This window comes from Monodelphis domestica, chromosome 4 (assembly GCF_027887165.1).
Source record: "Monodelphis domestica isolate mMonDom1 chromosome 4, mMonDom1.pri, whole genome shotgun sequence".
NCBI lineage: Eukaryota > Metazoa > Chordata > Mammalia > Didelphimorphia > Didelphidae > Monodelphis > Monodelphis domestica.
The window spans coordinates 85,537,338-85,552,994 of NC_077230.1; the positions used below are offsets into that span (position 1 = coordinate 85,537,338).

General features: G+C 39.4%; 1 protein-coding gene across 3 annotated transcripts in view; it reads right to left on the bottom strand.

Moving 5' to 3' along the window:
• Positions 1 to 6,955: 6,955 nt before the first annotated feature.
• The window catches only part of POLQ (DNA polymerase theta), a 141,434-nt gene continuing 132,732 nt past the window's right edge, over positions 6,956 to 15,657 (bottom strand). The window contains exons 28-30 of one of the 3 annotated variants that reach the window (XM_007493754.3): positions 10,339 to 10,516; positions 8,739 to 8,848; positions 6,956 to 8,031 (exon numbers count right to left, since the gene is read on the bottom strand). In XM_007493754.3, coding sequence (XP_007493816.2) covers positions 7,918 to 8,031; positions 8,739 to 8,848; positions 10,339 to 10,516 — 402 coding nt within the window. In that variant the 3' untranslated portion in view covers positions 6,956 to 7,917. Of the gene's footprint in view, positions 8,032 to 8,738; positions 8,849 to 10,004; positions 10,517 to 15,657 lie in introns of those variants that run through there. The other 2 variants (XR_008911118.1, XR_008911119.1) reach the window with 2 other exon arrangements.

The following is a 15,657-nucleotide window of genomic DNA, read 5'->3' on the forward strand; positions in this document are numbered from 1 at the left end:
TTAATTCCAAGGTTAAACAAACCGTTTGCAAAAATTGGTGAAAAAAGAAACACAGAAGAAAAATAACTGCTTGATCACATGGGTCAGTGGGGCTATGACTGGGAAAGTGGACTCTAAAAGATCACCCTAGTGCAAATATTAATAATAAAGAAATGGGTCTTGATCGATGGCACATTTTGTTAAACCCAGCAGAATTGTGCATCATATATGGGAGGGGGTGGAAGGAGGGGAGGGAAGGAACATGAATCTTGTAATCTTGGAAAATTATTCTAAATCATCTAAGTAAATAAAATTTAAAAAAAAAAACCATAACATGCTCAAAAATAATTGATGAAGACGGGATCTTTCTAAACTTTTACTATGATATGTTCATGGCCTTGATACCTAAGCCAGAGAGAGACACAGTAAAGGAAGAAAATTGGAGATCAATATCTCAATGAAGATTGGCAAAAATACTGAATAAGATATTAGCAAAGAAGCACAAACATCAGACACTATGAACAGGCTGGATTTACACCAGGAATGCAAAGTTGTTTCAATATAAAGAAATGTATAAACATAATATACCATATTAATAACAAAAATAATTAAAACCACATTATTCTATCAATAAATCCTGAAAAGCTTTTTAACAAAATTCAATACTCTTTCCTCTTAAAAAAAATACCAGAAAAATATGCACATAGTAACTATCTTAAAAAAGTAAACATCATAAGACATAGAAAAGTTAGATCCAAAAAGATCAAGGGCTAAGCAAGGATGTCCACTATAACCAATATTCCCTAACGTAGGACTAAAAATATTAGCCATAACTCAGATTGATACAATGGTCCCAGATAATTCCAAAGGACTCATGATGAAAAATGCTTTTCCATCATCAAAAAGAGAACTAGCGAACAGATTACAGGCTGAAGCATATTTTTTTTCACCTTCTCTCTTGATTTTTTTCTGCATCATGCTAATATAGAAATATGTTTTACTTGACTTCACATGTATAAGGGGTACCATGCTGCTAACCTTCTCATTGGGTAAGGGAAGGGAGCGAATCTGGAATAACAACAACAAAAAGAAATGCTAGCTACAGAAATTAAACTAGAAAAGGAAATCAAGGAAATAGAGACAACAGGAAGACAAAACTATTGCTTTTGCAGATGATATAATAATGGCTTATCCAGAGAATCTAAAAGAGTCAACTGAAAATTAGTTATAAAAAAAAAATTCAGCAAAGTGCAGAATATAAAACAAATTCACACAAATAACCATAATTTGTGTATTCTGAACAAAATTCAGCAACCCTCAAAAGAAAAATATTACTGAAAAATAAATATGCAATGTACAAAATACTTGGAAACCTATCACCAAGATGCAAGAAATTATATGAATACAATAAAACATTCTTTAAAGAAATAAAAACAGACCTAAGTAACTGCAAAATATTAATTACTCATGAATAGTCTGTGGTAATATACTAAAAGTGACAATGATAACTAATTTACCACTTTAGTGCCATTCCAATTCAACTACCAAAGGATTCTTTTAGAGCTAGAGAAATTGATAATGGAATTTACTTAGGAAAATTAAACATCAAGAATTATCAAGGGAAATGTATAAATATATCATGTGTGTTTATATATATATAATATATATATAAACACATGTGTGTTTATATATATATAAACACACATGTGTTTATATATATTATGTATGTATGTATATATATATATATATATATATATATATATATATATATATATATATATATATATATACACACACATGGTTTTTTAAGTGGGGGTGTGGGGGAAGGGAGCTCTATCTGGACCAGATCTCAGACTATACTGAAAATTGTCGTTATTCACTCATGTCCAATTCTTTGTGACACGATCTGAGATTTGCTTGGCAGAGATACTGAAGCAGTTTGCCATTTCAGCTCATTTTTACAGACAAGGAACTGAGGCAAACAGGGTTAAATGATTTGCCCCAGGTCAACATATAACAACATAAGCTACAAATGGACACATTACTTAGACATAGAATATATCACCAGAAACAAATTGCTTTTTAGATGTATGGATTTGGGAACAGCTCATGACCAACAAAGGATAGAGAGGATCACAGAAGGTAAAATGGATAATTTTGATTATAGAAAATTTAAAATATTTGGCTTAAGTAAAATTAATACAGTTAAAATTAGAAGAGGGAAAAAGGAAATAGGGGGAAATATCTGATAACAGTCTCATATACAAAGTATAAAAGGGACTGATTCAAATGTATAAAAACAGGAGCCATTACACAATCAATGATATGAACAAGAAAGTGTTTAAAGAAAGCAATCTAAGCTACCAATAACTATATGAAAAAAATGCTCCAAATCACTAACAATTAGAGAAGGGCAAACTAAATAACTTCTGAAAATCCATCTCCTATGTATCAGATTGACAAAAATGGCAAGAAAAGATAATGACAGTTGTTCGAGGGGCTGTCAGAAAATAGATACATTAATGCACTGCTGGTGGAGCTGTGAATTGGTCTTGCCACTCTGGAAAGCAGTTTGGAAATATACCCAAAAATCATTAGACAGCATAATCTTTGACCCAGAGGAATCACTCATATATACAAAAGAGATCAAAGAAGGATGAAAAAGACATATATATGTATGTATGTACATACACACACACACTCACACACACATATAAAACCAGTTCTTTTCATAATAGCAAAATATTGGAAAGTAAATGGCTACCAATCAATGGGAGAATAGCTAAACAATTATTATATATAAATAAAATGAAATATTATTGTATCATAAGAAATTTTAAAAGGGCTGGTTTCGAAGAACTCTAAGGAAACTTATCTGAACTGATTTAAAATAAATTTAACAAAACCCCAAGAACAATTTATACATATATATATTATATATATATTATAATGTCATTAAAAAGAGAAATGACTCTGAAAGATTAAAAACTCATCTCAAAGCAGTGACCAACCATGATTCCTGAAGAATGATGATGAGCAAAGCATGTTACTTCTTGACAGAGGCAACAGACTCAAGAGCATTTCTTTGTCTTCTCCATGTATATATTTGATCCAAGAGCTTCTCTTTTCTTTTCTTCCAACTGTAAGGTATGGGGAAGATAAGGGTTAGGAGGAGGGAGGAGATAAAAAGATGAGGACATTTTTCTCTTTTTTTAATATGGAGAAAGGGGAACAGAATGAAGGAAAAGAATTACAAATAAGCAGGACAGCTTCATAAACTATCAGTTGAATTTATTATATATTTGGGAAAAAAGCAAGCTCCATATAATAGAGATCCATAGTTTTGGAACCTCTTTTTCTATTCTACTATGAATATGGAAATGTCTATTTTATTTGGTGTTAATTTCTGAATAAAAATAAATTTTAAATATTTTAAATGGAATAAAATGAATAAAACAACAACAAAGAATGCTTTGGACTGTGATCGGGGGAAGAAAAAAAGAATAGGAAAGTATTCCAGGTTAAAGAAGTATAACTCTTAAGATTCAGAAGTCAAAAAAAGACTTGTCTAAATAGAATATCAAGTTATTGGACTGAACAGTAGGAAAAGACAAAGTGGAACCAGAAAAAGAACTCATATTTACCTGGTACTCTAGTTACAAAGCACATGATACCATTTTCTTTAATCCTCCAATAACTCTGTGAGATAAACAGGAAGTGCAATAGCAAGGTTTTAGAGAGGCTTAAATTGGAGCATAATGCCACAAATAAATACAGACTCCAGAAGTTCATATAACCTCCCTAAAGTTCCAGAAGGTATGGAGCCAGGGTTCTTCTGATGCCAGATACTGTTCTCTTTCTAATCCACCAGACTGCTACATTCAAGAATGAAATTTGATTCAGTAAACAAAGAGAACATTTGGAGATTTGGGGGGATGGAATTAAATAACAAAATTAGTATTTCAGAAAGATTAGTATGTCGGCAGTATACAAAAGATGAATTGGATGAGGGAGGAACTGGAGGCAGGGAGACCAAGTATCATGCTACTGCCACAATCTAAGTTTGATATAACAACTACCTGGAATAGGTTGGCAGCCATATAAATGAAAAATCTCAGAGATAATTTGAAGTCTAGGAATTTGGTGACTAAAAAACAATCAGTTTCCAAGCCATCTCAATCCTGCCTATAAAATATATAACCTTATTTCTGTTGCTTCTTCTTTGTTCCCTATATCAGCACAACATTATAGATTCTATTAACTGTTGTCTCCTAGCTATTTTTTGTGCTTTTTTCCCCTTTATTTTATTCCAGTGACAAATTTACACATACATTTTCCAAAATTACATGATTCGTGTTGTCTCCCTCCTCTCTTTCCTCCCCCCCAGAGCCAACAAGCAATTCCACTGGGTTATACATGTGTTATCACTCGACACCTGTTTCCATATTATTCATTTTTGTAAGTCATCTTATAAAACCAAACCCCAAATCATATACCCAAATAGACAAGTGATAAATCATATGTTTTCACCTGTATTTTGACTCCCACCGTTCTTTCTCTGGAGCTGGATAACAGTCTTTGTCACAAGTCCCTCAGAACTATCCTGGATCATTGCATGCTGAGAGTAGCTCAGTCCATCACAGTCGATTGACCCACGATGTTTCAGTTGCTGTGTATAATGTTCTCCTGGTCTTCCTAGCTATATTTTTTTTAAGCCAAACCATAATACTACCATATTATTGGATCCCTTATATACCTAGCAGTTTGCCTTATGCAATTATCACGTATTATTTTGTAGCATAGGCATGTGTGTCTGCATCCTATCTCCCTCTATAGTGTACTAACACTCTATGAGGAGTTTGGATAAAATTTCTATCTTCACCAGTGACAGGCATAATGTTCTATATAAGACATATTTGTTGAAGAGAGTCAAACAATGTGATAAATAATTGTGTATACCCTGACTTTAATCCAGAGTTGCAGAATATGAGTTGGAAAGGACTTCATCAATCTTCTAGTCTAGCCTATAGGTGAAGGGAATATCTACTATTAACACATTCCTTTTTTATTGTAGACAAAGAAGCAAAAGAAGGAGGGGATGGAATGAAGACTAAGAGGGCAGGAATGAAAAAGGAAAGAAAATAGGGAAGGAGGGAGAGGAAGGAAGAAAGGAAGGAGGAAATGAAAAGAAAGAGGAAAAAAGAAAGGGAGGGAAAGGAAGGGAAAGAAAGGAAAGGAAAGAAGAAAGGAAGGAAGAAATGAAAGGAAGGAAAGAAGGAAGGGAAGGAGGGGAAAGAAGGAGGAAAGGGATAGAGGGAATCTAGGAAGGAAAGAAAGAGAAAAGCTAGGAAACAAGGAAGTTATTCAGTATTATTGCTTCAGTCCTCTTCCATGTTGTAACTATTGAGGATCTACAAATATGAAACATGGTATTCCTCTCCCTTATCTCGGATTTTACCTCTTTTACTTATTTGGACTTACTTCAACTCTCCACATACATCAGATGTCAGCAGGCAATGCTGAGAGGTGAGAGCCTTGGGAGGCCTAAGTCTAGCTTCATTATCTAGCAATCGTATTGCTTCCTCCTTTTACCAGTCTTGTCCTGAGTTTTGGGGTGCTCAGGAATTGAAAGACACCTGAATGAACCATAAATATTTAAGCCAGTCACAGGCCTATCTAGGACAATAAAGTAGTTTCAGATAGACAGGCATATCTAGATTAGTTGTTCCATATATTGCATTCTTCTGATTATTGGAAAAAACCTTTGCCTGGAGATGGGAAAAAAAATAGGTTGGAATAAAGTTGTAAAGGGTGTTAAAGGTTGAAATGGGTTTATATTTGGCCCTAGAATCCACAGAAAGCCACTGAAATTTTGAGTAGGGGAATGATATGGTCAGATCTGCATTTAAGGAAAATCACTTTTCCTGGCAGTGTATCAGAAGGACTGGAATTGGGAAAGACTTAGGGCAGTGATATCAGCTAAGAAGCTGTTGCAAGAAGATAGGCCATTGGGGGGTGGGGGGACTCAGTGGATTGAAAGCCAGGGTTAGAGACAGGAGGTCCTGGATTCAAATCTGGCCTCAAACACTTCCCAGTTGTGTGAACTGGGCAAGTTATTTAACCTCCATTGCCTAGCCCTTATGGCTCTTTTGCCCTGGAACCAATCACCTGGTATTGATTCCAAGAAGGAAGGTAAGAGTTTAAAAAAAGAAGAGAGGCCTGAATGAGGCTGGCAATTGTACAGATAAATCAGATTCTAGAAGTGCTTCGGAAGCAGAAATAGCAAGGTCTGGCAACAGACTGAATATATGGAGGAAGACAGTGAGAGTCAAGGAAAGAAAGGTGTGAACCTGAGAAACTGGAAGAATGGTGATACCTTTGGCAGAAATAGGGAGCTTTGGATGAGGCGTGGGCTTAGGAGGAAAGGAAAGGGACCTGCTGAGTTTGAGATGTCTCTGGGACATGGAGTTGTAAGTTTTTTAAGGTAAGGCTGTTCTGAAGTTAATACATGAACTCAGAAGAGAAAATCACTAAGCTCATTGCTGGACTTAAAAGAGCATGTTACTGAGAAACATTCCAAACCTGCTTAAGAGTGAAAGAGCTTAGTACTGCTAAGCTGTCCCTTTTCTTCTCCTGCCACCTTCTGGCAGATACAGCCATCCTTTTGTAAAAATGCAAAACTATGAGTGGAGTCCCTTTCGCTTTCCATGCAAACAAGAACATTTCATTGTCTGTCACATAGTTGCATTTGATAATACCAAGAGGCTTAACAATAAACTTTAATATGGAGACCTCCAAACTAAATATCTATTTCTGCATAAATGAACAGAAAAGAGCTATTTAGATGGCAATCAATCATTTACTTAATTTATAACAGCTATGCTTGCACTCTGCCAAAGAGTAGGACAGAGATAAAAGCAGATTTTTGGCTGTTGTTTGGCAAAAGAGGATGATTAAAAAGATTCTGAAGTCGAAATCATCACAAATTCATTTTATTTCAACAATGAGAAGGGCCAACTTTGAGCTCTGTATAAAGTGCAATCTTTTCAGCATGAGATTTTCTAATTACATACGGGATGCCCTGCTTCAGAAAGGAAGGAGGCACTAAGACAACAAGGAGGATGGGGAATTGTCAGTGTCAGTTTCAAATGAAAAAGAAAGCATCTTTCTAAAACTAGTGCCATTTTAAGAAGTGGAGCTTCAGGAAAAGGAAAGAAGTATTTTAAATACATTGTGTGCGACAGGGGATGGGAACAGAGGGAAAATAAAGCTTTTCAAGGAAACATTTCTAGGTAACTTTCATCCCAATTTCCCCTCTTAACACCCTAAAATTCAAAATTTAGACTCCTCAGGGCTTAGAATCACTAAATGCCTAAAATAATCCCTGCCCTGCCCAACGCCCATCAGTTCTTTCTGGATAAAAGCATCACAGAAAGCCTAACTCGGGTGTGCAAAACAGCATACTTGTCTATTGCTTGTCCAGGTCACAGCTATTGGGATCCAGAGAACAGAACTGAGTGCGAGGGCACAAATGTGGGACGGCGGAGGAGAGCATTCGCCTGTTAGGCCGCTATTCACGCAGGCGGCTTGTGCTGGGCATCAGGCCTGCTTAAGCAGCAATAGCGATCCTGAGAGACCATTGAATTCCATGTGCTTACTCAATGAAAGGCAATTCCCCAAGTACTTTGGGGGGGAGGTAGGAGCACTGAATTCTACTTCATTTGAAAAAGGTCCATCTGTTCCCCCAAATCGCAGTAAGTTCCCAGTGTCTGTAGAGACAAACACCCACAGTGATGGCGCTTTTGAGCCTGGATAAAAAGCGCCTCCGTTTTCCGCAGAGCTGCTGCCACTCTGGCCGTGGTGGCACCCTGAGAGCGGCCTCTGTGCAACGAGGAAGGCCGCCCGCAGAGGAACCAAAGGGGGACTCCCCTCCCAGAGTCACAGGTCCAAGTCATGCAGCTCCCCCCAGCTGGGCCCCATCTTCACTTTGACCTTCAGTTTCACCGAGAGCTTCACAGCATTTTCCATTTCATTCTTGACGATCTGAGCGACCTAGAAGTGAACACAGGGCCCTAAGAGCCTCGCTGGGGAGCAGTGGGGCTTCCTGCTCTCCTACGGGAGAAGAGGAAGCCCTCAGAGGGGTTCCTGGCACTTTCCTTCAGAAGACAGTCCCAGGACCAAGTGGACCTCCCCAGCTGGGTTCCGAGCTTGGCCTTCAATGACAAGGCCTCTGTTGGAGGCAGCTGAATGGAGAACCTCAGCAGAGGTTAGTGACAACTCTGAAGCAGGGCCTTGACTTCTAGTTCCCAAGCTTCCCTCGATCACTGCGGGCCTGGGAGGCGCTGGGGGGCTCAGGGATTGAGAGCCAGGCCCGGAGATGGGAAGGCCTGGGTTCAAGCCAATACACAGTACTGACTCCAGGATGGAAGGTGAGGGTTATAAAAAAATTATATACATGCATATATGAGTGTGTGTGTGTATTTATGACCTATATATAAACTTGCCTGGGCGCAGCAATATCCCTGCAGCCTGTTTTCTAGAAGCAGTGTCTCCCCTCCCCCTCCGAGAGACCGGAGGCAGGCAAAGGACAAAACTCCTTCTTCAGAAGGTACGGACTGGAAGGCGTCTGTGTTCCCTCCACTGAGCCCAGTGCTTGGCCTACAGTGGGCTCTAATAAAGGCCCCTTCTTTGAATGGCTAACTGTGACTCCCTCAGGGGTGCAAAGGCACAACAGAAACTGGTCTATGTTGTAAAGATACCTGGACAACGTCCTCTTCTGCCACCTCATAGAGGAGCTCATCGTGCAACTGAAGGATGAAAAAGGCTCCTTTTACTGGACAAAATTGTCTTTGGAATCCTTTCTTCAGCCCTAAAGGAAGAGGGGAAAAGTATAAGAAGCAAAATTAATCATCACATCAACACTGTTTGATCAGGAAAAAGGATCAAGAATGGAAATGCCACAGTAAAACTTCAAGATTTGAGAAACTCTGGTAAAATTTTAATTAAGGAAGAGGAGGAAGAAGCAAAGGAAGAAATGGTGACGGAGTGCTGTGCATGATAATATGTCATATGAAATGGCAAGCCATGAATGATGGCGCCCCTGTGCCAAGGAGGAAAACGCCTAGCTTACCGGCCCAAGCTCAGAGCTGTCCCGTCTCTAACGTTAACCTCACTGACCCCACCCCACCCCCACCTCTGCAGGCCTAGTACAGAGGAAGCCCTCTGAGGGCTCCAGTCTCCATCCCCTTCTTCCCTAGCCCCCTCCCACCACTCTACAGGGAGGAGGGAGCCGGAGCCGCGTCAGCACTTGGAACTTGGGGATGCTGGCAGGCATTTTAATCCGAACCAATGGACTAGAAACGGGCTCTTGGAAGAATCCATTGACCCGCGGAAGAAGACATGATTCATGTACGGTCCTCTGCCCCAGGGATGCTTTTACAAGAAGCCCATTCTCCCTTCTTCTCTCACACTTAACCCCACGGACACAACACGCCCAGGAGGCTCAGCAGAAGGCGGCCCTCCCCCACTGCCAACTCGGGCGCCTAAGTCGCCCCAGCGGGCCTCCTGGCTGTGCCTCTAGACACCCATCCTGCCGCTGATGAACTTGGCCATCTTCGTACATGCGAGGCCTAGAGAGGAGCCGCTGCAGTCGAGGCCGTCCTCTCCAGTTCTGCTGGGCCAGTCTTTCTCAGGACGCAGACGCTGGTCCAGGAGGGGAAGTGGGCCCACTGCCTGTTTCCCTCGGGCCGCGTCACTCAACAGATTTCCCGCCTTGGGATACAGGGGCATCCGGGCCTACCACCTAGCCCGTGCTTTCTTCTCCTCCCCAAAGGCCGCCGCCCCTCTTCCATGCTTCCCTGTTTCTGCCGAGAATCCCGTCAGGCTCCCAGAGCCCTGGGTCCGTAATCCCGTCAGAGCCCTGGGTCCGTAGTCCCGTCAGAGCCCTGGGTCCTTAGCCTCGGAGCCCACCCGACACCCCCCACCTCAGGTTACCGGAAGCCGCCACCCTGCTTATCTGCGCTCACCCGGATGGCTGCAATAGGCTCCTAATTGAGATAGGGTCACCCCAAGTTTGACAGCCCTCTCTGAGTCAGTGAAACTATTTCAAGGCGGAACCATGAAGGCGGGGACAAAGAACTAGCAGAGTCGGAGGGAATCTGCCCGAGTCACACTCTCAGTGGGGGACATACTTTGAAGGGCTCCCATCAACAACGGGCGTTTGGAGCTTGCCTGAGAATCACGTGTGCACTTATTAATAAAAATGGACAAAGTCGCGAAAAGAAACTCGGAAAGACCAAATAAAGGCTGTTGAAATCACGCTCCTCCTCGTAGAATTACTTCTTCAACTTGAAAACGTACCGGCATTAGATACCGGAAACGAGCGTGTCCTGGCGCCTCCCAGCGTACTCTCTCGGTGGCCGTGAGACTGGGCGACGGAAGGCAGCGCCTCTAAGCGGCTCTGGATGTTAACGGTGGCGGTTTTGACAATATCCGCAGCCGACCCTTGGACTGTGGTATTGATGGCTTGACGTTCAGCCTGTAGGACAAGAGCATTCATTCTTTCAGTGAAGAAGAATGTAGGATTATCCCAATATTTAGTTCACTAAAAAGGAATCGACTTGTGATTTACTGACGAAAGCAGCACTTGCTCAAAGAATTCTATCATCATATTTATTACATGTTTATAAAATAATAATTTACCTAAATAATTCAATAAGAAATCTTTACTCATTTACGACCTAAAAAATTAGGAATTATTCAATGTTTTCATTAAAAGTGCATTAATGACCAGCTGTTTATTGCAGAAAAGGGGTAGAAGAGTTTTCATATGTGTACTAACAGAAAAGCATTTCTTCTTAATTATGAACTCGGAAAATACGAAGCAACAGGATCATCTTCAAAGACAAAAGAAGTGAGGAAAGAAAATCTGCATATAAAACCATGAATCTCTATTGTGTACAGCTTGTTTATTTTTCATTAATTATACAATACATTTAACACAATCAGTCCCAAATTGTCCCAATTACCTCCAGAATTTCTAAAGCTCTCCTCTATGCATTTTAAAATGTTTCACTGACATTCTTTTCCTCTTTCCTTTTTTCTTTTGCAATAACTCATCACTACTCCTTTCCTCCTCACCTGGACTTCTGCAAAAGAACTAAACACAAGCTCTGTTGCAACAAATAACTAGAGTCAAGCAAAACCATTGTGATTCCTACCCCACACCCCACATCTCTCTGTCTCTGCTGGAGGCTTTGCAGGCTAAGCAGCTTAGTGGGCTTATGTATTTTTCAGAGAGGTGAGCTTTCTCTCCCCTTCCTTCATTTCCCTTTTTTATATATCTCTATTTTAATTAAAATTATATTGTTAAGAGCTACTAATGGACTTCTGACTTGAGAGTTGATTTTGTAACGGTGACTCAATATTTTGTTAATATTACATTTAATAAATTTTATTTTCATTTATTACATCAATCTACCACTGGTCATGTCTGAAAACATGTGCCTCATTCTCCGCCTCTAGCATATAAGTTCTCTGTCAAGAAAGGGAAAGCTTCATCATCAGTCTTTTGGAGTTGAAGTGTCACTCAAGACTTTCAAATTTATTTTTCTTTATAATGCAGTTATTAAGTAAAGTGTTCTCCTTGTTCTCATTAATTCACTTTGGATTGATTTATACAACCTTTCACAGCTGGATTTTTCTGAGTCCATCCTGTTAGAGTAATAATATTCCACTACAATCATAAACCATAATTTGCTCAGCTACTCCCAAATTGATGGGCGCACATTTCTTTCTGGTTATTTGCTATAATAAAGTGTTGCTATGGGGTGTTGCAGTAGATAGAGCACTGAGCCCTGGAGTCAAGAAGACTTGAGTCCAAATCCTACTTACTAGCTGAGTGACCCTAAGCAGGTCACTTTAACCTCTGTCTGCCTCAGTTTCCTCAACTATAAAATGAAATAACAACCTGTCAGGGTTGTTGCAAGTATCAAATGAGATAATATTTATAAGATGCTTAGCACTGTGACTGATAGACACTTAATAAATGCTTAATACAGGGGCAGCTGGGTGGCTTAATGGATAGAGAATCTGGCTTGTAGTCCAGAAGGTCTGGGTTCAAATTTGACCTCAGACATGTGTCCCTGGGCAAGTCACTTAACCCTAATTGCCTAGCCCTTACTGCTTTTCTGCCTTGGAACTGATAGTATCAATTCTAAGACAGATAGCAAGTGGCTAGGGGTTTTTTTTTAATGCTTATTTGTTTTTCTTATGAATATTTTTGTACATTTATGTCCTTTCCTTTCTGTCTTTGAGCTCTTTGGAGCCTAAATCTGGTATATGTATCACTAGGTCAAAGATATGTACAGTTTAGAGGGTTTGGAAGTATAATTCCCAATTGCTTTCCAGAAAGTTTAGACAAATTCATAGCTCCATCAAAAGTGCATTAGTGTTCCTGTCCTCTCACAACACCTCTAACAACTGTCATTTCCTTTTTAATCTTTGTCAGCTTAACAGTTTTAAAATGGAACCTCAGAGTTATTTTAATTTGTGTTTTCTCTTATTGAGTAAAACACTTTGTGCACATTAAAGCATTCTCTGAAGCAAGTTCTCTGGGCTACAGTTTTATCTGCAAAGTGAAAGTTATACTAGATGATCTGTAAGTCTATTTTAGTTCTAAGCCTATAGGATAAATGTGAGCTATCATTATCTATATGGCAATCCCTTAAATACATGACAGTAGATAGCAAGTTGCTCAGCAAATTCATTCCTTCCATCGCTCGTCATCTGGATAATGGTTTTGAAATCCCTCCCCAACCTGACTGTCTCCTCTGGATGGACAATCCAAAAAATGTCAATGTCTTTCTTAAAATGGTGCACCCAGGGGGCAGCTGGGTAGCTCAGTGGATTGAAAGCCAGACTTGGACATGGGAGGTCCTGGGTTCAAATGTGACCTCAGACACATCCTGGCTGTGTAACCCTGGCAGAATCACTTGACTAGTGATTGCCTAGCCCTTACCACTCTTCTGCCTTGGAACGAAGACATAGCATTGATTCTAAGATGGAAGTTAAGGGCCTAAAAAGATATGTTGCACCCAGAGCTGAGAGAAAAAATCCAGACATAGTCTGGATGGGCAAAATACTGTAGGACTACAATGTCTTCTTCCAAGGCATACTAAACTCTTGCTAGAACCTAATATTCTATTAGTTTTTTTTGCTGCCATAGAATATATATCCGAGCTTAGAGTCTACTAAAACCCTTCAGTCTTTTTCCCATGACATGTTATCCCGTTATCTCCATCTTGTACTTATTCAGTTGACTTTCTGAATATAGGTCTTAACATTAATCCCCATTAAGTTTCTTGTTAATTATTAATTAGGCCCACCATTCTACCATGTCAAGATCTTATAAAATTTTATCTCTCTTCAAATGTCATTTCATCTGAAAATGCTATAACATGCTATTTATGCCTTCATATATGGCACTTAATGAACTGTTAAAAAGGATTCAAAGAAATAATTCTATAGCACTCCATTATCACTCTTCCAAGTTGACATAAAACAATCACTTTCTGATCATTTAACGATTTCTCTCTTCATTGATCACATTACCATCAGCCTACATTTTCTTAATTTGTTCAAAAGATATCATGAAAGATTTTGCCAAGTTTCCCCCTGAAATTCAAGTACATAATGTTTAAAATTTCCCCTGATCTGTCAAGTCACCCTGGAAAAAAAAGAAGGTTAATCTGGTGTAAATTATTCTTGTTGAACACAAGAAAGCTCAAGGTAATCGCTAGTTCCCTGTTCAACTGCTCAAAAACCATGGCTTTAATAATTCATTCTAGGATTTTGTCCACAACTTACTTTATCCTCCCTGACCTATAGTTCTTTTCCCTTTAAAGAAAGAACAACGGCACCAGTAGCCCATCTCTACTTCCATGGTACCTTTCCTGACCCAGCAAACAGAAGCTTATAAACGATGTCTTTAAGTTCTTTTAGGACCCATGATATGGTTCATCTGGACTAGGAACTTGAACTCAATATCTTCTGGTTTCTCATACCTTCCCGATTTCCTAATGATCATTTTGTGTTATAATTCCAAATCTGAGGAGCAATCTCCTTGATAGAGACAACAGAGCAAAATAAGAATTTGGCTTTTAATTCATTTCCCATTTTTAGCATTTCTTCTAAATTTTTATCATCTCTTGTAAATATTTCCTAAATCATCCCCTAAAAGGGTCTTCTTCTGGTCCCCAAAAGAACTCCTGTAGTCCTTCGCATTTGCCCAGACAGGGCTAGATGGCTCCGGGGAGAGAGCACTGGGCCGGGAGTCAGTTTAAAGACCCAAGTTTAAAATCTTGCTTTAGATACTTAGTTCTATGACCACATATTTTCTGTTTGCCTTAACCCACTGGAGAAGGAAATGGCAAACCAGTATCTTTGCCAAGCAAACCCCCTGGACAGGTCTTGGAAATGAACTCCAATAACAGCGTAGCTCCTACTACACTTGCAAGGGGTCAGGAAGACTGAGACTTGCCTGAATGACTAAGCAACAACAAACAGCTCATTCTAGGCTTTACCATTGGGAATACTCTTGCCACTCTTTTATACTTATTCTCTGCTGTCTGCTTCTATTTTGTTTTTTTTTTGTTCATGTATTTTAAAAACCTGGTAAGCTATGAAGTCTGTTTATAATTCCATTAGGACTCATCCCATCCATCTTTAATTGAATCAGGTTTAGAGTGAGGTCTTCCAACAGCTGTCTTTTCTCCTGGTAAAATCAGGAGATGCGTGTCCTCATTCTGTGAAACATTAGAATGTGCAGGTGCATCCTCTTTGGGAAGAGCCTGAAACCTTCTGTGTGGTCTTTGTTCTTCACTTCATTTTGTGAGGCACAGTCTTCTATCACTTAAAAGTCCGAACAAATGCTGTGATTCTCCTCTACAGTTTTGTATTATTTTACCCTTTATTTTCTCCTGTGATTTAAGGGAACAAGACATTCTGTTCTTTCAAGAAAGACGTTACTTTCCCTGATAAGCTAGAGAACAAAGAAATAATCTTGCAACACTCTTTACAATTTCTCTTCTAGCCGAATGAACACGCTAAATTTTGTAAGCATGTTGTTCTTAAGCCTTTCTGGAAGAAACGCTGATCCAGCACAAATCGTAGGTCAGTGGAACATTGTTCTCACCTCCATACCTAGTAAGTTAAGAGTATATCGTGGTGCTGTGAAGTTTTTTTACTAATACTGGTCTCTAAATGTAAGTAAAGTAAAGGTTTGCCATCTGTATTCACAGTGTCAGGTTCTAAAGATTTCTAAAGACAATTTTGTATTAGACTTTTCTGTCTTTTTTTTTTTAAGCCATTTTCTGGCACTATTTCTCATGTAAAGAACCAATCTGCAAGCATCAGAGTCCTGAGAAGACCCTAATGTAAACAGTAGATGTGTTCAACTGTTGGAAATGATGTCTTTTGAAGAAACCCATCTATTTCCTTCTTGATTTCCATACACTTCTCCCCCCTCTTGTTTGTCACTTGCTATCTCTTCGGGTTCCACTCTTCCTCATGCTACTGTCTTCTATCTAAAGAATATTCAATGTGGCTGCTAATAAATAATAAGTAAATTCCTAAACTTGGCATTTTACATAAGAGAACCAAATTCAACAAAAATTTTAC